This window comes from Acipenser ruthenus, chromosome 7 (genome assembly GCF_902713425.1).
Source record: "Acipenser ruthenus chromosome 7, fAciRut3.2 maternal haplotype, whole genome shotgun sequence".
Classification (NCBI taxonomy): Eukaryota; Metazoa; Chordata; class Actinopteri; order Acipenseriformes; family Acipenseridae; genus Acipenser; species Acipenser ruthenus.
In genome coordinates, this window is record NC_081195.1 from 25807455 (window position 1) to 25830415 (window position 22961).

The 22961-nt window shown below is 40.6% G+C and overlaps 1 protein-coding gene across 3 annotated transcripts in view; it reads right to left on the reverse strand.

Annotated features, from left to right (window-relative positions):
- Nucleotides 1–22961, reverse strand: part of LOC117415067 (myotonin-protein kinase-like) — a 40133-nt gene that overhangs the window by 14470 nt on the left and 2702 nt on the right. For 2 of the 3 annotated variants that reach the window (XM_034025007.3, XM_034025005.3), the window contains exons 2-12: nucleotides 17054–17145; nucleotides 16132–16215; nucleotides 15839–15934; nucleotides 11551–11699; nucleotides 9566–9659; nucleotides 8309–8509; nucleotides 7727–7975; nucleotides 5908–5946; nucleotides 3631–3710; nucleotides 3231–3327; nucleotides 1363–1496 (exon numbers count right to left, since the gene is read on the reverse strand). In XM_034025007.3, coding sequence (XP_033880898.3) covers nucleotides 1363–1496; nucleotides 3231–3327; nucleotides 3631–3710; nucleotides 5908–5946; nucleotides 7727–7975; nucleotides 8309–8509; nucleotides 9566–9659; nucleotides 11551–11699; nucleotides 15839–15934; nucleotides 16132–16215; nucleotides 17054–17145 — 1315 coding nt within the window. The remainder of the gene's footprint in view (nucleotides 1–1362; nucleotides 1497–3230; nucleotides 3328–3630; nucleotides 3711–5907; nucleotides 5947–7726; nucleotides 7976–8308; nucleotides 8510–9565; nucleotides 9660–11550; nucleotides 11700–15838; nucleotides 15935–16131; nucleotides 16216–17053; nucleotides 17146–22961) is intronic. The other variant, XM_034025006.3, reaches the window with a different exon arrangement.

Below are 22961 nucleotides of genomic sequence, written 5' to 3' on the forward strand. Positions count from 1 at the left end.
ACTTCAAACTGGATGGGTACTCTGGTTCAGAAGCATGATCTAAACTTCAGCAAATGGTTAATTGCCAATTACCAATATTTTCATAACTCTTGCCTCAATATACAACTTGTAGGATTTATTGACATCATTTAAATAACTAATCAAACCTATTATTTTGAATACAGTCTCATTCTTACTGATTATGAAAATCAAAACATCTGAAATATGTGAAAACTTGCCCACTTTTGAAGGACCCCCACTTGATCTTTTGCAACATGCCAGTAGAGGCCAAGTAAGTAAAAACACACAACATGTTGCCTGGTAAAGTTGATACAGAACCCTAGGGTGCTTGATGTCTGTATCAGCAAAACCAGACATACCCATAAATGGATAATAATAGAACAAATTATTAACAAAAAGTAACCCAAATTACATAAGAACATAAGAGCCCATTTGGCCCATTTAGGCCCATCTGGTTCCTAGTAGCTAACTGATCTCAGAACTTCATATACAAGTGATTCTGCCTCAACAACATGACTAGGCAGCCCATTCCATCCCCTCACCACTCTCTGTGTGAAGAAGTGTCTCCTTCAACAACATGACTAGGCAGCCCATTCCATCCCCTCACCACTCTCTGTGTAAAGAAGTGTCTCCTTCAGCAACATGACTAGGCAGCCCATTCCATCCCCTCACCACTCTCTGTGTAAAGAAGTGTCTCCTTCAGCAACATGACTAGGCAGCCCATTCCATCCCCTCACCACTCTCTGTGTAAAGAAGTGTCTCCTTCAGCAACATGACTAGGCAGCCCATTCCATCCCCTCACCACTCTCTGTGTGAAGAAGTGTCTCCTTCCTTCTGTCCTAGGTCTATCTCCACTTCATTTTCAGCTGTGTTCCCTGATCCAGGTTTCTGTGCTGCATTTAAAGTAATGGTTTGGGTCAACTATGTCAACTCCTTTGAAGATTTTAAAGACTTCGATCATGTTCTTCTTTGTTCCAGGCTGAGAGATTCAGTTCTTTCATCTTATCTTCGTAGCTCAGTCCTTTAAGACCTGGGATTAGTCTGGTTGCTCTTCGCTGGACTCTCTCACTAGTGTATTATATAACCTCATCATAACCTCCTTGGATTTGTACTCTACACTTTTGGCTATATACCCAAGCATTCTGTTTGCTCTCTGATTGCTTCCCCACACTGTGTGGTTGCTGACAGTGGTGAGTCTATTACAACACCAAGGTCTCTCTCTTGGGGAGCCTCTTCTAGTTCTATCCCCCCCATTTGGCATCTGCCACCACTGCTATAAATCCAAAACAAAAACTACCGCATCCACTATATCTTTGAGAATAACAATAGCAACCAAAAAAACATGAATATGGTTCCCTGTACCTCTCCAGGTTTCCAATGATGGTCCTGCTGATGAATGTCTCTTCCTGGCAGCTGTCTGGCTCTGCAATACCCTCCTCTGGCTCCAGGGGGAGCTCTAGGCATGGGGGCAGCTCAGCCGGCATCCACACCTGACTCTGAAATATTAAGCACAGGGCCAAGAATAAAAAAAAAGTCTCAAGGATGCAAACTTAGAATTCAAAATCATCTCCTAAACACTTTTCACATATGCAAGTATTGGTATTTCAAAACAAAACACTCAAATAGCTGAGGGACCCAATACATGAATACTCTGCTTATAAAATATTTAATCTGAGCTGTTAGGCCCTCAGGCTCTTTGCCAAAATGTAAGTTAAAGCTTTGTGCTTTTTTAAATGATGTTAGTTATTGATTATTACTGCCGTTGTCGCACAATGTTTCTTTGTCTGTTGCGTATCGTGTGTATTGTGTGTGCGAGGATGATTGTGCTGCGAGTGTTTGTTCAAGATCCCTCAAGAGCTGAAAGTGGCCATGCAGTATAATCACAAACAAACGTGTACTCTTCTTTACTGAGATAAGTGCATGACCTTATTAGAAACCTACTCAAAATCACATTGTAAAGCTTTAAATATGGTCTTTTATCAATGCATGTTTAATAAACACCCAGCCCCCACCCCTTGCATTTGCAATGATCTTCCGCCAGGGGGCAGTATACTTGGAGACAGATGCATGGGCTTATATATGAAACTAAAGAATAAACTGCATTTTCTCTGAAAACGCATAACCAAGTATTAAGGCACCTTTTTGCACAATACAGTACACCTCTCCATACAAACTCTCCCCTCAATCTGAATCTAGTGAAGCTCTTCATCAGCAGGGTATGCGTGGCAGTCCAGTGAAATAAGGCACTGTGTAAATCTGCAACTCTGCAGGATGAATGAGGCGGATGTGAAGCTGGTTGTGCAGCAAGACTTTTACAAACTCCTACAATTCACATGGTCACCTCAGTGTCTCAGCCCTGGTCATTAGGAAGACATTTAAAAGGGTGTTTGTGAAACAACCATTTCAATGTTTGAAAGCAATATGTTCTAGAAATGCCTGAGATGTAGACCCATATTTGTTCTTAATTTAAAACTAGACCTACCTCATTGGATCTACTTTTAAAAGCTTAATTTCCCTTCTCTGAGTATTCAGGTCAGTCCAGCAGATGGCAGTGTTGCTTTAGTTCTTTTATACTAAACCTGATACAAATGTACAGTGTAAGTATAGCAAAGTGTAATAAAGCTCAGTGAATTGTGGGAAGCACAGTGCACACAGTAACACTAGATGGCAGTACAATAGATAGAAATCTAAAGAACAGGTAATGATGAGAAGTTATTTTGCTGAGCTGAAAGAGCAACTAGGTACAGGTATGAAATAAGGGTTTCTAAATGAAACTTTTTTGTGGCCTCAATAGAGCTTTAAAACAGCCATTACCCTGCCCCATGCAACACTAAAAGTGCATCAGTAAAAAAAATGAACAAACATGGCATTGCTTTCATCCTGTGAAGCCCCACCAGCTTATGTTGATGTAGTCTTCTGTGTTCAATATAGCATCTGTACAGATTAAGAGGTACTGGCATTCTGATAAATCTGTACTATTATTGACTGATTTCTTATAGATTAGCAATAATACAGTGAGGGGTACAATACACGCCTCAGGTGCGCTTCTGAGGTCAGTATCAGTACTCAGTGTAATGTGCTTATAAAATGGCTATGGATCTGGAGCTGTGGTTTTCTGCAATGGATTAAAACGAGTTCAGAAGCACTGGGATTGTGGAATATCCAGCTCAAGTGATTTGGAATGTGTTCAGTAAAGCCTACCAGCGCTAAAAAGAAACAGCGCCCCCTACCAGAGTTTCCTGGAACAGCAGGTCCTGTTCTTCAGAGAGCTGCTCTCTGCTGATCTCCACCATGATGTCTCTGCTCCGGTCCACAGTACCCGTCTCTCTGGGGAGAGTCATCATTTTACAGAAATCAACCACAGACGGACCAGACACCGACCTTGGCATATCATCACTTCGGAAGTACTCCATCATGGCATTGATGGAGTACACATGATTTTATACACTGGAGGTCTATCAGCTTCTGTGAGCTGGTACCGTTATAAAAGTTTACCGCGGTAAATCTATGTGGTCATTTTACAGTCTCATTGTTTAATTTGCCCAATTCCCTCTGGTGGAACATTCCAATGCAAAGCGCTTGCTGCTCACAGGTGACTAGCTCCCAGGATTAGGACAGAGGGCTACTTACTTGGTTGCTGTGTATGAATAGCCCACGAAGGCTAGATGAACTCCCAGAGGCACATCCTCCAGCACTTCAGACAGACTCTCCTGTGGGAAATAAACACCATATTCTAGGTCGATTTTTAAACAGGAAAAAGGAAAAACATGGCAAAGGGTACACTTAGAACTCCTGTTTGAGGCCTGAAGTGCCTCTTCTGCACACCCAGAGCCACGGTACAGCATCCTAACCCCTGTCTTTCCTGTTTCCTTCCTGAGACGGTTCATAAGGTTTCCTACAAAAGATGATACCCTTTGTGGCGAACCATTCATCCCAGTCAGTTGCCATTGTTGTAGCTAAAAATGGCAGCAGTAAGCTATTTAAACGGGTGTGGCATGGGATAGCTACTCATGTTATTGATGCTCAATCAATGGGATTCTTTAACATCCATCTTGACAAAGTTTTGAGATCAATCAGCTACTAAGAACCACACAAGCACAGACGGGCTGAATGGCTTCCTCTCGTATGTATATGTTCTAACTAACTTACATCCCAGGTCACACCATGAGCATTTATAGAGTACTGTCATTATTCCACGTATGAAGATTACTGGATAATCGTTGGGTTGTTTAGCCTCCTAAGTGAAATAGCCACAGAACTCCATGAACATTCACAGAGTTTTCTGTTTATAGAACAAGTATAATGCATGGAAAAGAAAGGATGTTTACTCTGAAATTAAACAACTGACTTTGGAAAATCACTTTAGAATGTGTTCCTCTTCTGCTTAGCAACGCGTTGTATTTTGGAACAAGGCGATTTGCCCGGTCAATCTGTCAGAGCATTTGAATGAATGCAAGCTAGACTTCAAAATGAGATCAAACATATTCGTTCAGCAGCATGGAATACGGGAACTCTATTTGATATCCGGTCTCTCCTCAGTCTTGTTGTTCCAGTCTTTAATTATTATTTTTAAAGACTATTACTTTTTGAAAGCGATAAAACACTGGTTAATTTTACAAAACTATAACCAAAAACCTATAGCCATATACTGTATTTCAACTAGTCTTAAGCACTTTCTGGGGTTAGTTAAAGAATTGAGGAAAATCTTTTGAAAATATGGCTCCGAACTGGGTCTCAGAACTGGGCCCAGATCAGAAGCTAAAGCCCCTTTCACACTGGCACTCCTACCTGGGTCCAGACCTGGGTTCTGGCTACCCGGGTCACAATTCCACAGTGTCAAACCACGTACCTGGGTCGTACCCGGGTTGATCCGGGTCCCAGAGACCCACCTCAGGATGTGGGCCGACACGCTTTGACCCGGGTTGAGCGAGACAAAATGCATGATGGACGATCATGAGCTGACGTGAAGATTTCTCTCCAGTGTGAAAAGGGCTTAAGTTCTCTCTTTTTCCCCAGTGAGAGATCCTTTTTTAGCGCTGGCTCTTCCTCACCCTCACTCCTCCTGTGTAATGTACCTCTCGTCCGTTTGTATGTTGTTTCTCAACAATTGTCCACATTTGAAACGCTTAACCTTAAATTCTGAGGTAAAACTTCAGACTTTTTGTCGAATGCATTTATCAGTGTGAGAGTGACTTACTTTCTTAAAAGTTTAATGCCAGGACACATCTTACAGGACCTTTCTCCTTTTAATTAATGCCAGGACACATCTTACAAGACCTTTCTCCTTTCTAGCGAGTGCTATGAGAGTGAGTAACCAATGCTGTGAAATTATAGGGGCAGCAGTGTGGAGTAGTGGTTAGGGCTCTCGACTCTTGACCGGAGGGTCGTGGGTTCAATCCCCAGTGGGGGACACTGCTGCTGTACCTTTGAGCAAGGTACTTTACCTAGATTGCTCCAGTAAACCCAACTGTATAAATGGGTAATTGTATGTAAAAATAATGTGATATCTTGTAACAATTGTAAGTCGCCCTGGAAAAGGGCGTCTGCTAAGAAATAAATAATAATAATGTAGGCTATTATTGCACTTGTGTTTTACACTGAGATGAGCTTTGATTAACCAGGGGTAGAATGTAACGAATCTCCTCATAGTGGCTGATGTGTTAATAACACTAACATCAGCATAAGACACATACTTGCCTCTCAACCAGAGAGCTGGCTTTTAGTTTGTCTTTGTATTTATATTGGCCTTTATCTAAACATTTTAATCTCTGGCTGTTTTCTCTATCTCCTCAGTGATTACTGCCTTAAATCCTTGTCTTTAAAAAGGACCTTAAATGTGCATGGTAGTGTACACTATCAGGCTCAGAAGTTGTGTGTGATATTGTGATATAAAATTATGCACAGTACCTTTCTGTCAACATATTCAGTGTAGCAGTCTTTTTTGTTCTGAAATAGAATAAAAAAAAAAAACTAAAAAAAAAACAGTAATACCTTTTTTTAACCTTTATTGGAGCACACCATGCTGCTTTGTTTATGCACAGTAAACCCTGAAAATGTGATCTTATCAAAAAAAAGAGTTAAGTGAAAAACTCCAAATCGCAAGGCAAACTGTTTGAGAAAATTCTGTAAAGAAAATATGCCTGCTTAAAGCAACACAGAGAAAATCGCCTGGAAGCTACACTACGAACAAGTGAACATCCTTCTATGGGAATGGTTAAAACAGGCCCATGAGCTACTGAACCAGGGCCAGTCTGGGAAGCCTCTGTCTCCACCTGACAACAGGACTGCTGAAGCACAAAGAGGTCAACAAACCAGAGCCGTGTTACTGCCCGAACACAGAGGAACACTGGGCCCCCTGCGTGCGGGGTTCAAACTAGAGAGCTAGGCATTTTGATCCAAGCTGTTTACTCTGCACTGTTTACCAATTTCTGTGAAATGAAAACACACCAAATAATATTACATACCTACTAAGAAACACATTTGGTGAACTAGTCCTTAAAGTCAGTCGAAACCCCAAAAAGAACCCTGCTGTTTTTCACCAAATTGTGCTAGCTGTATTTTCCATTCCCAAAAATGTAAAAAGCTTAGATAAATAAATCTATGCCAGCTGAATGTATTAAGAATGAATTAAAGGTTTTCTGTTTACAAACAGTGCCCATTTTCTTTTTACTGACCAGACATGATGTTCTCCTCCAGCAAAAAGGTTGCTCCTTAATAGGTAATAACCAAGTACCAGAGTTTGAAGATAAAAGCCTTCTTGGATTTGTACTCTTCCTACTTTTCTTCAGTTACCTAGTATCCTGGCATTCTCTGCCTCACAATCTATGTCTTGAAGTCTAAACGGCTTTGAAAGCCAGGACATGAACCTGCTCTCCCCTGACTGTACCACTCACCCTGCACACCCTGCGCGGTAGTGACCTTTATCAGGTGAGCCACTCGGGGATCCTAGAGGGGTTGCATTCTGAGTAGGTCAGGAACACCATGGAAATAAGAATGAGTGCGTCTGATGCAATTACGAGCGATTGATAGTCAAGCCTGTGTGCAGTCAGTGAGTGAGCGTGTGTTGGTGCCCTAACCAATACGCAAGCACAGCACCAGAGGACACATTTGGAAATTAAGTGGAGACAGACTTAAAGGGAAAGAGACACTTCTTCACACAGAGAGCGGTGAGGGGATGGAATGGCAAGACATGTTGCTGATGCTGAATCATTAAAGGGTACATAAGGACCTTTTTATTTTATTGTGTTATACGTTCCCATGTGTTGCTACAACTGTTTACGTAAGATGTGTGTATTGTTTTAATTATTATTTTTACATTTTGACCACTTTTTAAAATTTTTAAATTGCATTCCCTGCCTCAAGATGGCTTCACATGTACCCGCATGGACCTCTCAGAACTACATTTCCCATCATCCTCCTGCTCACATATGTAACTGAGATGGATTTACCAGTGAGCAGGAGGATGATAGGAAATGTAGTTCTGAGAGGTCCATGCGGGTACATGGGAAGCCATCTTGAAGCAGGGAATGCAATTTAAAAATTTTAAGAAGTGGTCAAAATGTAAAAAAATAAAATAAAATAAAACAATACACACACCTTACTTAAACAGTTATAGCAAACCAAGGGAACATGTAAAATAATAAAATAAAAAGGTCTTTATACACCCTTTAAGCATGTGAGAGGTGCTGTACCAAAAAGCTGAGGGAGCATGTGTGAGGTACTGTACCACGTCGCTGAGACAGTCGTCCACCACGTCGAAGTTGGAGGTGTCGGTGGAGTTCATCACCTCTGGCTGGAAGGGGGGCTGGCAGTGCCGCAGCTTCTCCCAGTTAATACCCACAAAGAAGGGGTGCCCCTTGAAGTCCTCAAACCCGCATCTCCCCAGTCGCTGCTGCCTCCCACAAACCAGACCACCTATAAGATCCCGGGCTTCTTCAGAGACCTCCGGAACTGACCTTGGGAACTCAAAGTGCTCCTGCAAAGAAACCGCATACAATGTGCTAACAATTACAAACAACTATAGGCATGCATTTATCTATGAAATAAACTTTGCTTCAATGAATAGTGAAAAATCACCTATGTATATTTACACTATTCTTTCAGAATTGGGAATTTTCACAGGAACTGCATATTTCACGAAAATTGTGAAATCCATGAACAAAAACAGCCTTACGGACGAGCACTGGGCCTCCCTTCGTTTGTAAATGTTCCTAAACTCCTTTTATGAGCTCACATTAGAATTAAAGTACCCAGGTGGCCTAACCTGGCTTAGTCTTTGAGACGTGACCACTTGAGTCTGAGTGTGTACCTGGAAGTTGATTATCTTGGCGTAAGTCTCAGCGATGGAGTCGGCATAGAAAGGGGTTTGCCCGAAGAACATCTCAAACGCACAGATCCCCAGGGACCACCAGTCACACTCGGGCCCATAGCAGCAAGAGCTGTCTTCCACAGCGTGCAGGATCTCGGGGGAGAGGTAATCAGGGGTCCCCACCGCCACTGACGAACGGATCTGTGGGATACAGTGCCCCCCTCACCGTTACACACCTTTTACAATTGGGCTTCTAGGCTTTTCTATATGTTATAAGCCTCGTATGAGAAATGTTCAGTTTATGTCAAACTTATTCTGATGTCATCCTGTGCTTCAAGAACAACAACATTTTTTTAAAATGTTTAACAGTCGTTCAAGAGTACAATGTTTGTTTTGTGATTTATAAATCAGTCATGTGTTATTATAGTACTTTAATTTGTAGTACAGTATGATGCAGAATTAATTAATTTTTGGTGCTAATGAAACACACTGTCCAGCAGCCCCAAGGAGCATGCTGAGATTGCACCACAACAGTTAAAAGTATAGTGCATTAATCCAGTGTGCCATTCAGCACACCACAAATACTGATTTCTTTTAGATTTATACATGACACAGTGTGGTTTAAATAGAGGCTACACCTTGGACATTAATAGAGTACTGTGGGGTTATTTCCTTCATGAGTACATTGTAGTTATGATTGATATAAACTCAGCACTCTATCGCCATTGATGGAGTATTCTGTTTATATAATAAGTATAATATATGGAAAAGAAAGGATATATAATCCTATATTTAACAGCTCACTTTGGAGAATTACTTACTTAGCAACGCAGAGTCATTTATAGCAGTGCAATTCGCCCAGTCATTCCGTCTTTGGATTCAAATGAATGCAAGATAGATAAAAATGAGCTTCATGCATGCTACAGAGAGCCATATTTTCCACTTTCTCAAATCATGCTGCGATTCTGTGTAGTCAGCAGAGGGTGTCACCACATTTCCCACTCCCACTTAAACTTGTAGTGACTTAAGATAATTCTGCTTAACCCATCAAGACAATTACACACTTTAAAAACATTATGAAACAAGTGGGCAGTTTCCGTTTGCAGAGTGAGTTTTATCAGTTTGTAGGAGAATGTGGATAATGGGAGCAGAATGTGAGATGCAAAAAATAGTTGTATTATTATTATTATTATTATTATTATTATTATTATTATTATTATTATTATTATTAATAATTCAAACTCCCTCCTCACTCACCATTCCGTCTTCCCTGAGTTTGAGACAAGAGCCGAAGTCTCCCAGTCTGATATGTCCCTGTGCGTCCAACAGGATGTTATCAGGCTTGATATCTCTACAACATGAAACAAGACCAGCTCCATGAAACAACTGCAACTCCAGCGTTGAGCGTTCAGTCTCAGTATGCCTGGCAACTGGCCCTAGTAATCTAGACAGGAAGACTTAAAGGGGTGCTAACAAAGCTTTCAAATCCATTTCTCAGCTGTGTTTCCTGCTTAAGAGCTTCTGTTTCCTTGCAGGAATGTGCAGACACTTCAAAGACAATGATATGCAGTAGATGAAAAGGTACCACCTGCAGGAGATCAGTTCACGTTCTAATAAACCTTCTCCAAGCGGCCGATGAGTTAATAATACCAACATCAGCATAAGACATGGACTTACCTCTTGACTATAGACCTTACATTTCAGTTAAGTGGTAAAACGTTTGTCTTTGAACTCTATGGTTTGCAGTTCACGTCCAGAACCAAGCCTTTCCATTCAACTCAATGGGCTGAGATGCTAATTCATTGCAAAGTATTGCAGTTCAAATTCACTCCAATGGTCTAAAGTAGCTGCAATCAGACCATCTTTTCTAATGATCTTAATACCACCACCCTAAAATGTATGAACTGGTTTTCTGCTAAACTCTTTTCATTGTATGCTTGGTGTATGCAGACTCCATGTGATCTATAGGCAAGGCACCAGTATGCAACAGCCATACTGGTGGCCAGCAAGTTTCTAAAGAGGCAAAGTTTAATAGTACAATACCTTTCACTAAATAGTAGCAGAGACATTTAAAAAAAAGAGAGAGAAGAAATAGATTAGGTTTAACCAGACTGCATGAATTACAATACTTTTACAATTTCTCCATGCTTACACTATGCATTTATCATAGGTTACCGCAGTTTGCCACGCTTGTTTTAACTCTCTGGGATATGCATTCGCATGCATTAATTACACTTTGCTTTGCTGTTATCAAGGGCCTCTCCTTCCAGCCAGGCAAGGGTTAAAGGAACGGGCGCCTCAGCATGTTTTCCTGGATGAGCTCAGAAAGGAAACATGGCACGCTGTTATTTTTACTTCATTGAGACAGTAACTGAACACCCCACACACAAACACACAGAACCTGTCCTGACATTATCTCGCCTGGGTTGACATTATTAAAAGTGACATCATTCTGTCAGACAGCTTGAAGAGCAGAGAGCAGTCGTGTCACCTGTGATTGCCAGTTACATGCAACTGGACAGCCAGCAACTGTCTGTCCAAAGAACTGCTTCTGAATCTCAAAGCTTGTTTCAGTCTAAGGTTTTTTACAATTGAGTTCTGATGATTTTTTCATGCAATCTGCAAACCATCCCTACATAAATCCCCTCTAAGACTGATGCAATAATTTGAAGATCTGTATTCATTCTAGCTAGCGGATTTCTAAGAAGTGCACTGCATGCAAACAGTTTTTATCTAAAAGGCATTTTGGTACAGTATGAAATATCAGCAATATCTTCTTAGGCGTTCTTCTTCTTGTTTAGATTCACTTTGTTTCATTTCCTACATCCTGGTGACTTTTTAAAATGCATTAGCCTCAATAAAGCTCTCACAATCATGTCTAAGTTCTAGGTACATCAGGTACCCCAGAGTGTAACTATTTCCCTATCAACACCAGCACCATTTGTTCTTAAGAGTAAGAAAAGCCCTTTACAGGGGGACAGGATAGTCGTTACATGCTGGTGTTTTTAGAGCTTGGTGGATTATTTTGAGAGCTCTACAGGGAAGCCATGGGTGGTTTAAGCACTTCTAAAAAGTCCCTAGGATTGAACAATGGAACAGGACCTCATGCATTTCGAATTTAGACATGATTCTAGAGCTCTACATGTAAAAAGTCACCAGGATGTGATCCACTAAGAAGACCCTTTATCCAAGACAAGACCCTGTTTTTATCTCGTAACAGGGTCTAGTCCTCTGCCCCCTACCTGTGCACGTAGCCCAGCCTGTGTATGGAGTCGACAGCCATCACCATCTCTGCCAGATAGAACTGGGACATCTCCTCTGGGATCCGATCTCCAAACTTACTGAGCAGAGTCAGCAGGTCACCTCCCACGTAATAGTCCATCACCAGGTACTGAGCAGAGACACACACAATATACAGAGATTACCAGCTGCAACAGAAGAATAGTTACGAGAGGATCCCACCCCACCCGTCAGAGCTTTTCAGGTTCCTAGTAGCTATTGATCTCAAAGCTTTGACAAGCCAGGTCTTGAAAGATCAACAACATGGCAAGGTAATCCATGCTATACCCTCACCACTCTCTGTGTAAAGTACTGTTTCCTATCCTATCTTTATAGTGCATGTGGCCCAACAAGTACTGTCTCCTTCCTGTGTTTTAACCAGTTACACAAACACTTGCTTCTACTTCCACAGATTTCAATTTAAGGATTAAAGCTGCTGCACTTTTGTCAAATGCTTTTTGAAAATCCAAGTATAAATGAGTTTGTGCAGAATGGCTGATCCTGTTTCAGACATCAATACTGTCATCTCCTGAGTCCTTTGGGCTAGCAAGAATAAGGTGGTATTAATTATGGTCTTTTATAGAATAATTAACAAGGCCAACTGTATGAACTGATTCTAAATCACATTACATAACCAATTTTTTAAATTCACTTTCTAATTAAATACCATTTTAAGTTCATGTTTCTTGGTAACCATGCTGTGTCACTGCTGGTGAAATAGGACTGCCTAAAATAGACACACAACACCTACAATTGACAAGACACTGTACTGAAGTTCACTATAAGTGAAATGAAGTGATTCCTTGAATTAACAGGCTGCAGTTCTGCTCAGAAACTCCCATCTTTTCTCCTTTGATCCCCACTGATGTCTACCCAAATCTGGTTTGGGGTTTCGCAATGCATCTGGAAGAAGCCATTGCTGTCATGCACACTGCATTACTTACTTGAAAGGCGACTTACTGTACTGTATATAATGTAGAGACCCGGCATATCAGGCACATGTGTTATATACATCTGATACAGTGTAGAGCACTGCCCAAGCAAACCCAATCTCAAGCTAGCTTTTTGCTATTGCAGATTACATCTCTGTGTTTAGACAAGGTAACTGCTATTAGTGACACTACATGAGGACGGCGATTACACTGTGCAACCATCTGTCACAGATCAGGGCTACTCCAGGCCCCAGATATCCTGCCTGGGCTGCTTGTAAATGAAAAATTAAGATTATAAAGATCATTTTGTTGTTTCACAGAAAAAAAAAGTAAATGAAATCAATTTTTACTGTGAAGGCGCTTGAATTCTTGAATTCTTAAAGGACAGTAGAGCAGTGTGAATGGAAATGGGAGGATTGACAGAAAGGCTTGGTATAGTCAAAAGTTTACAGTACAAATCAAAGGAGGTTGTTATGAAGTTGCAGGGGTGTGCAATTTTTGAAAAAAAAACAAAAAACTTCTTGTCCAAGGGACAAAATGCTGGAAAAATCTACTTGTCCTTCTTAAAAATCTACTTGCCCCCTCCCTGTCACAGAAAACACACAAGAAAGTAGAATATAACTTGTAGGATTTTGGTTTAATTTAACAGTGAACACAATCAATCAATCAGTAATTAACAGCGGCGGATCTAGCCTTGTAGCTTGACTGGTTCACTAAATTCTTCAAGACACACAAAAAGTTCCCTGTGACCCCAACTCACCTCAACAAATGTAAAACATAAGAAAATGTTCCTTTCAGTGCAGTTTGGAACGCATTTGCTAGTAAATGTAAGAGTACAACTAGAATAAGCAAACGTGGAATTATTCAAATATAAAAATAGCTTCTGCTTATTTTTTTCCACTCTTTCTCTATAAGCTGAATTCAACTCCTGATGTGCAGGTGTTTTAGATATGAATGCTGTGTTCATGTCTGGTCACCACATTAAAAAAGGGACATTGTGGCCCTGGAGAGAGCCCAATGAAAAGCAACCAGACTAATCCCAGGGCTAAAGGAGACAGCCAAGAAGATAGGTTGAAGAAACTGAATTTAGCCTGGAACAAACAAGAATTAGAGGAGACATTAGTCCATAAAATCTTGAAAACGAGTTGACACGGTGAACCTTAACCAATACTTTAAGCGCAGTACAGAAACCAGGACCAGAGGACACAGGTGGAAATCAAGTGGAGATTAGGACAGAGGGAAGGAGACATTTCTTCACACAGAGAGTAGTGAGGGTTTGAACGGGTCACCTAGTCATGTTGTTGAGACCAAACCATCCTTTAAGACCCAGCTTTCAGATCAATCAGCTATTAGGATTTGGACGAGAAGCTGTTTGGTCAATAATCTGATGGAGCTGCAGTAATGAGCGATGAGTTTTGAACAGGATGTTTTTTTTTCATGTTCACATTCTTGGATAAGGATTAAAATGTGTCCTTAATGCAGTCAAATCATTCCACGAAGCTACAGATTTATTTTAGCTTTTAGAGAAATGGTACGCATCCTAACAACTTTTAACACTTATAACTTTAAAGTCAGTTTCAAAGTTCTTTTAAAAATGGTCACAGTATTTAATCAATGAGACTGTGTAAGAATCTCTGCAACCAACAACATAGAATAAACAAATGTATTTTTGTGTGATGTTTTATTTTTGCTGCTAATACCATATTATTTACAATTGATGTCCTGCTCATTATAGTAGTAACTTTCGATGTCGTTCCCAGGATTTAAGATTTATATAAGATATGCTAAATTAAAATGCATCAACTAAAATATATATTCACAGTATAGAACTTGTATACAGTGGTAAATTAGCTCTAAATAAAATGCATAATGTAACAAAACAATGTTAAGACTTGTAGAAAACATTATACGTTATAAAAATATACTTGCATTGCAAAGGTCAATAAGTATCTAGCAGTGAAACAAACTGGCCATTTCTAGAATGACCTCAGTTTTTTTTTTTTATTACTGAATTTAACACATTGCTGAGCCCATTGCTGATGTTGTACAAGCAGATGGTCCTGTTTCTTTTAGTCAAAGACATTTCTTTGGATCATGTTTAGCTGAAATATTTGCCTACTTGACTCTAGACAAAAGTGGCTGATGCTGTAATAGTTGCCCACAGAAATACCAGAGTGGTACCGAAAGAAGAAAGGCTGAGAAGACTAGAAGGAGCAATGGAGATGTTAATAGAAGGTCGCTCGAGTTCACCAGACACCCGGCCAGCAGGTGGCACTGTAGTGCGGTGAGGTGACTCAGTCCCTGCTTTGCCTCCCTAACCCGTGGTAGCACCAGAGCTAGGTTGCTTATGGAATCCCCCGCAAAGATAGATGAGACGCCCACTCACCCTGCACCCTTGGCCATGCCTTTACCAGCTGGGCTCCTCAAGGATAATGTTACCCGAGATGCCCACAGTCCTACAGCAGTAGGCTGGTACTTGTACTGCTGGTAATCCATTTCCAGGTTCAGGCATGCCAAGTAAAACATATCTGGAGTAGATCCAGAACAGAAATTCCATATCAGTTAAACAAAATGTGAATCGCAGTTTGTTTTATATGTTGTCTGTTTTTGGCAGCGCTTTTGCAGCCAAAAATAGAAAGCGGGCCAAGGTTGCCAAGTGTGATATTTCCATTCTTTTAAATACTTATGATTTCACTTATAGGGAAAGGCTCAGAAATACTCAGGGGTAATTGTCCAAAAATAATCTAGATTAGGGCCGATACCACCTTATCTGTCCTGCAGACCTGGCAGTGTCTGTTGAGAGAATGACGTCAAAGAGTGGTCTCACTAGTGCATTAAACAACATCAACCTAATTGTATTTTTACACTACACTGTTGACTATATACTCAAGCATTCGGTTTGCCTTTTGCCTTGCTTCCCCTCACTGTCTAGTTGTTGACAGAGATGAGTCTATTAGAATACCAAGGCCTCAATCCGATTGGATTTCTGGGGTAGGTGAAAACGTGTCAGCCACTCCCTCCAGTTGTGTGTTCTCTGCAAATTTGCAAAGCTTGCCAATTAGCTTCTGAACTAGATCATTAAAGCAGAAAGAGTAAGGGTCCTAGTACTGATCTCTCCGGCGCTGCACCTAGTACATGACACCAACTAGAAATTTCCCCTCTTTCTCTGCTTCCTATGTTTTAACCAGTTATGTATCTACTTGCGTTTATCCATTTGGCCACCACCTCAATGATAGGGTGTTAACAGCTGCTTGACGGGGTGAATTCCAGTTGAGTAGACTGAGATGACCTGCCACTGCTGGAGAGAGGATCGACTCACCAGGTTATTGTCATCTTGGAAGGCGTAGTGGAGCTCAGTGATCCAGCGCCGATCACCCCTGACCATCACCTCCCTCTCCTCCTGGAAGCGGGCAATCTGTAGGAGAGAGCTGGGCTTCAGGGTGTGCAATAGACTATCCCATCAGTAATGAGTGTTAAAACTAGGAGTTTCGAAGGAACACTTTTAAAATGGCCAAGACCTGGTTTTAACAAATCAAGAGGCATGCAAAAAAAAGTCATGCAGAGTAAGTAATACTACAGCTGTTAATTAAAACGCTAGGGTCTGTGCAGTACCTCTCCGCGCTTCACCATGTCCCATTTATTCATAATCTTCATTGCGTACACCCGCTCTGTGCGCCTCATTTTCGCTATGGCAACCTGAGAAGAACCAGACAAGGACTGAGATATTCTGCAGGGAATTAATCCACAGAGTCAGTTATGATCTCATAATGCTACCGAACGTTCCTTCAGTCTTGATAAGCCGGCTGACGTGTGTCTGTAGATGGAGGTTCGACAAAAGCAGTTCCCTTTTAATGCATTAAGTACAAAAAATAGATTTTACTTATCATTATACTTCTACTGTCATATATAGCTTCAAATGGCATTTCAATTGCTTTTATTACGCTTTGCTTAATATTTCATGGTGTTTGCCGTCATTCTGAAAAGTCCAGTATACCTGGCTTTGAACTTGCTTTGAAAGGTAGACTACAAAAGAAACACTTGGGGCTGCCGTCTAGGCAATGGCGTTGTCTGAATCCTTAAAAGAAGGAAACTTTGAACACCACCATCTTTTACTGTCAATGTAAGCCTATTTTGGTATTTAAAATCAATTGCAATTCCAGGATTTGTTCTTAGATCATTTGAATCGACCCCCTGTGCTTTGCACACTCTCTCTTTCAGTCTGCTGATGAAGTTGCATCACCCTCATTAAACCCAGGGCTGTTCAAGATCACCAATCAGATCAGCTGTGAACAGTTTCAATTTGAAGCAGTGTATTGAGCAAACTGCTATCAACAAGCTATAAAACAGCTTTAAGAGGACACACACACACACACAATGTTGGTACTGGGATACCAGCCAGTAAGAGCTGAAGAGCCACTCTCCTCAGTAAGTGTGAATAATGTGTTTCACACACAGTGATCAAATCCATTTATTAAGGATCCTGAACCCCACCCAGTTTCCACACTGAGGCCCGCCCCCTTGCCCCTCCTCTCACCTCGCTGAAGTTTCCACGACCAATCACCTTGAGGATCTCAAAGTCTTCCCTCTGGAGTCGCAACTGCTTCACCTGTCGTGCCAGGGGCTCGGCTGTGATTGGAGGAAAGGAGAGAGACAGAGAGGTACAGCAATTACGTATAAATACCCATCCACCCAAGCTGGAGCAGAAGGTTTTTTTTTTGCATGTTTTTTTAAACAACATAATGTGGTGCCAATATACTGACATGAGAGGTGAAAGAAACAATGTCATTTGAACTGAAATCATACATGAAAATTGACAAAGCTCAACACTCAATTGAGACACACACTAAATAACCATTATTTCCGCAAAAAGGAGAAACATTTTCTAGTAGAGAGTAAAATATAATTTTCCTTTTGAACAGGTTCATTTTCTTTCTATCCTACTCAAAAAATAAATGTCTGTATTTTTTATTTAAAAATCAAGAAGTCACTCTTCCGCCAATCAAAACACTATTTCAAAACATTCCAGATCATCTCAATTTGTGTTCTCCCATGCACAGTAAAACTACCGACTGAAAACAATTCTGAAGACAGCATTTACTATGTAGTGTTTTTTTTTAAAAAAAGAAACTTGATTTATAATAAGTTAATATGTACAGTTAACACAGTGTCTTTTCATGACTTTGGGTGACAGAACTGCTCAGCTTTCTATGGGCAACAACTATATATATATATATATATATATATATATATATATATATATATATATATATATATATATATATATATATATATATCAAAGTAAAACTTTCTTCCTTAAATGGAGCAGCTTATACTCATTGAAAAATGTTGAACATTTCTGATCGAAAACACTGGTGCATGCTAGATTATGACAATATATTATCTTCTTATAAAAATATATTATAAAAATATAAATTATGTTGCTTTTCCCAGAGAATAAATGTTACAGCCAGGTTGCCAAGTCACGTGTCAAGTACACTGTTATACAAAAGAGCGGTCGACAAGCACCAAATTATGGGGTTAGGGCAATATTGACAACTATCCATAGATAGATACATTTTTTAAATTTAGTAATCTGCAATTATTTTATTATTTTCTCCCAGTTTGGCATATCCAATTATTTTTAGGATCAGCTCACCGCTACCACCCCCGCACTGACTCGGGAGCGGCGAAGACGAACACACGCTGTTCTCCGAAGCGTGTACCGTCAGCCGTCCGCTTTTTTTCACAATGCAGACTCACCGTGCAGCTACCCAAGAGCTACAACGACTGAGGACAACGCAGCTCTCGGGCAGCTTACTGGCAAGCCCGCAGGCGCCCGGCCAGACTACAGGGATCGCTGGTGCGCGGTGAGCTGAGGACACCCTGGCCAACCTAAAAATGGTGAAATCCATTACTGTTGTTGTTTTGTTTCTAGTTTTCCTTTTTACAATAAGCTGTGTTTTACTCTTTTTAGGAGGACAGGATACTACGGTCAAACTGGACTTTATCGGCCTTATTTAGATAAGTGCAAAGGGTCTATAGCATGGGAATTTTTGCCAACAACAGACATGGAAAAATGAAATATTAACTATGGACGTTTGTTGCAGAAATGAACATTTGTCCTACTTCCATTTTTTAGTGCCATCTTTAAACAATATCACTATTAAATATTTAATCACATTAACCAATCAGCTGTTTCCACTATTGACTGACTTGTTTTTAGCCAGTAACATTCTTTGACCCAGAAGACACTGCTGAGGTGGAATAGCTGGGAATGTAACATGTTTCCTGAGAGTAAGGTATGGAAACTAAGAACTTTATTCAATACCAGATATCATGATGTCAAAGGAACATCCATGTTTGATATAACATAACGTTTATTTCAAAGCTGAGCATTTGAGACCTATGAACTACAGCTAACAGAAATGCAAAACAGGGAACATTTATGGAATTGTTTTGCTCCATATTTATTATTTATTATCACTTTGAACCCTAGCCATTGTGACCTGGTCGTCTGTCCGGAAACAAGCAACAGCAATAAAAAGTCATAACTCTGCAAATTGTTCTGCTGCAGTTGGGCCCATTTTAATGATGGGAAGCATTTGTACAGTCTCCAGCACAGTTGGTCCCCTGCCTTCAAGAACACGGTAGGAGAGATTAGGTACCAGATGTACTTTATTAGGTTGTTCCCCCAGGAGAACGTTCACACAGCAACAGGAAAAAGATTACAACACTGGAGCACAAGCCTTCCCTACACTATCTTCTGAGCGGGCCGCAAAACGGAGCTCCAGATCAGAATCAAAAGCTGTAGCCACCATCGTTGATCGTCTTCACAGCCAGCTCCCTTCAGTTCTATGTCACTCTTGCTTGGCTATTTATCTGTGCCTATTTCTACCCCTCTAATGACCTACACCATTGCCCAGCCGCCAATGGCGTTCAGTCCTAAACCCTCCACACATGTGCTGGCACAAGAAACAATGTGATAAAACAAACAAAGCAAACCAGCAAGGGTCCCGACACAAAAGTCCAATAAACCCAGAGATTCCACCATGGACCAGGCCAGAAACGAGTGTGTGAATTGCATTAAAAAAAAAAATCAGTCATGAAGTTGTATGGAGGCTACCCTCCCAGGACTGCTAACCAATACATATACAGAGCTTCTCAGATTCCTGGGCTGTTTGTACCCAGCAGGCAAAATATTCATCACAGAAATGGATACAAAAATAAGCAGTCAGCTCTCAGAGTGCCGTGTTTAGAGTGGCCCTTCCCCCAGTGCCAGGAAGCCAGAGATGAGACAGAAAAGCTTTGTTTGAGTTCTCGGCAGTGTCCCTTTTATGGAGCAGCGAGACTCCTCCATCTCAGCCCCTTATAAAACAAAGCCTGTTCCCGGGGAGGCTGGCTGAGACTGTGCAGACTCGCAGAGAGGAGCTTGCCCACATAAGGACTGGGATTAGGGAGGTGAGTTCAGGGCGAGTATGGGCAAACTGCCAGCCTGCTGATGTTTGTTTGAAATGGTTCTGCTCTGCTTTAACTGCATCGCGTTCTTTAAGGTAAATCAAATCAAGGCGGTGTAAATCCACATTCTGCTTTCATTTCTACATGTCTATAGTGTAGACTTTCAAATTATTATAGAACCATCAGGAATGCTGGGTCTCTATCAAACGAGTACAAAATATGTAAATTGTAAGATTTTTTTATTTTTATTTAGTAGTCGCCATTTAATTTTACCCCGCTTTTTCTCCCAATTTGGAATTTCCAATTCTATTTATGCTCGGCTCACCGCTACCACCACTGTGCTGACTCGGGAGGGACGAAGATGAACACACGCTGTCCTCCGAAGCGTGTGCCGTCAGCTGACCACGTCTTAACACACTGCAGACTCACCGTGCAGCCGCCTCAGAGATACAGCGTCGGAGGACAACGCAGCTCTGGGCAGCTTACAGGCAAGCCTGCAGGCACCCGGCCAGACCACAGGGGTCGCAGTGAGATGAGGACACCCTGGCCAATCTAAGCCCCCCCATTGTGCGCTGCCACCTGAGAACTCCCGTCCACGGTCGTGAGTGGAATAGCTTGGACTCGAACAAACGACATCAGTGCTATAGAGCACATCCTGCACTCCACACGGAGCGCCTTTACTGGATGCGCCACTCGGGATCCCCGTGTAAATTATGTCTTATCCCTCTGATAATCTTTACTGCCCTGGCTAGCTCGAGGATTTGGGGCAGTCTACCCCTGATCTCTAGTTATAGAAATGTTCATTTTGTTTGGTTACTGTACAACCACAATAAGCAGAGATGAAATGTTATGTATGTGAATACTTCTCACTGTTTACTGCCATCTACTGGCAATGGTATTGTTAATACTACTGAGCATGAGCGAGGAAGGTTCGAGAGAAATGACTGGTAGATGCTCAGCATACCAGCTCATCTGTATCAGTCTTAATATAGGCGATATAATACTGGCTCTGTCCACAGTACAGGGATATGTTTAATACAACTGTGGCCAAAGGTTTTTCATCAACATATAAAATTAACTCATTTTGCTTCATAAAGTCTAATGAAACCTGCTGAATAATGTTACGTTAACATATTGAGTTACATACCGCTTTATAGTTTGCCATATACTTAACAAAAAACTGACAAAAATGGAAAAATCTGACATTTCTGAATCTAACATGTAATACTGTACTGCTATTATGGCTTCCGGTAGACTTTTGCGATATCATTTTGCAGTTTCTTTGATTTCATGATGTTAAATAAAAGATCTGAATGTGTTTTTTTTTTTAAATTAAGTCTCAATCCTAAAATTATTAGATGATACAAAACTTTTGGCCACCATTGTACCTGTGAAAGGAACAGTACTGAAACTCTCTGATTAACAGTCAGGGTAGAATACCAGTGTTATGTACAGTAAGTGGCACTTTTAGAAATGAAGCAGATATAAAACCTCACTCAGCAGAGGCTGGCACATGCAAAGTGGGCACCAGCCCTCCCTGATGAACTGCAGAGTTCATTGGTATTTGTTTAGAATATAAAGTGGCACATTTTGAGGGTGTAACATTTCGCAGCTCCACAAACTTTTCCATTAAGACTCCTGCCTGCTGTCTCTACAGGCGCCCAAAACCTGGATTTGTGTTTGCTTTGAACTCTATTTGATTCCTTTTTTTTATAAAAACATGTTAACAGCTAAACAATTGTTCTGTTTTTGTAAACATGAAAAGTTTTAATCAGATATTACTGCTTTTTTGTTGCAACTTTGCATGTTTTAAAATGTCTAATAATAAAAAAAAAATGTATCAGAAGTGAAATTAAAAACCAAACCTTTATCTAAATAATAATAATAATAATAATAATAATAATAATAATAATAATAATAAATGCTGCCACTTAGCTACTGTCCTGGCTTCAACCAGATTCACAGGCCCTCAGTGGCCATGGAGGTTTAGGCTGAAGGTGTGTCAGTAGGAGTAATTAAACATAAAAACCATGGAGAAAAATAATATTGATACAAACCAATTGCATTCCCTAGTTTATATCAATCTCTACCAGGATATTGTATATGTGCTATATTTTACTGTAAAAGGGCCCTTCGCTAACTCACTGTTTTTTATTTGTAAGTCATGTAGCAAAATCAAGAGTATATATTCTGTATATATTCTTCAAGAAGCACCAAAAAAAAAGGATTGAACCTACTTATTGACTACCTATTTCTCTAGACATCACAATGCTGTATGCATGTGACATTAGTGTCTAGATCTGTTCAGAAAGATGAGATTAATTACACTCTCCCAGTTAGAAGTCAGTGCCAGGTTACAAGCACAGGTGTTCAAGCTCTCATACAGCCTAAACTGCTATGTTACACAAGTCTTATTTCCACCCCTGTCTCCACTATTTCTAACTTGGCAGGAGTTGCTATTTTATTTAAAACCCAACGCATGTTTTTAGCATCTGGAATTATGTAACGTTGAATAGAATTTTAGAATGAAAGAGGTTACAGGTAGTCTAAATATTTAAAATCACGAATGTTCTTCAGTTCTATTTGCAGTGAAGCCTTGTATAGAAAATATTTCAGCCCAGAATATTTCCTTAGTGATGGAATGTAGCCTTGATATTCGGGACCAGTTCTAAACAGTGATACATTAAAGGAGTCCTCGCAAACTTGAAATCAATGCAATGCAATGTTAGTGCCTATATCTGTTCTCAATCTAATACCAGTGCTTCCAGTTCCAAACCAGTCAATCCTTCAACTAAAACACAGTTCTCACCAATTTAATGTATAACTTCCTCTTTTTGGAAGCACTGTATATCACACACCCCAGAGCTAGGGAGTACCTAACTTCCCTTTTCTTTCACTGGTTCTTTGTTCAATTTCGTGATGTACATTCAGAGATAGTTCATAAGAAGGCAGTGTGGTCCAGTGGTTAAAGTCCAGGGCTTGTAACC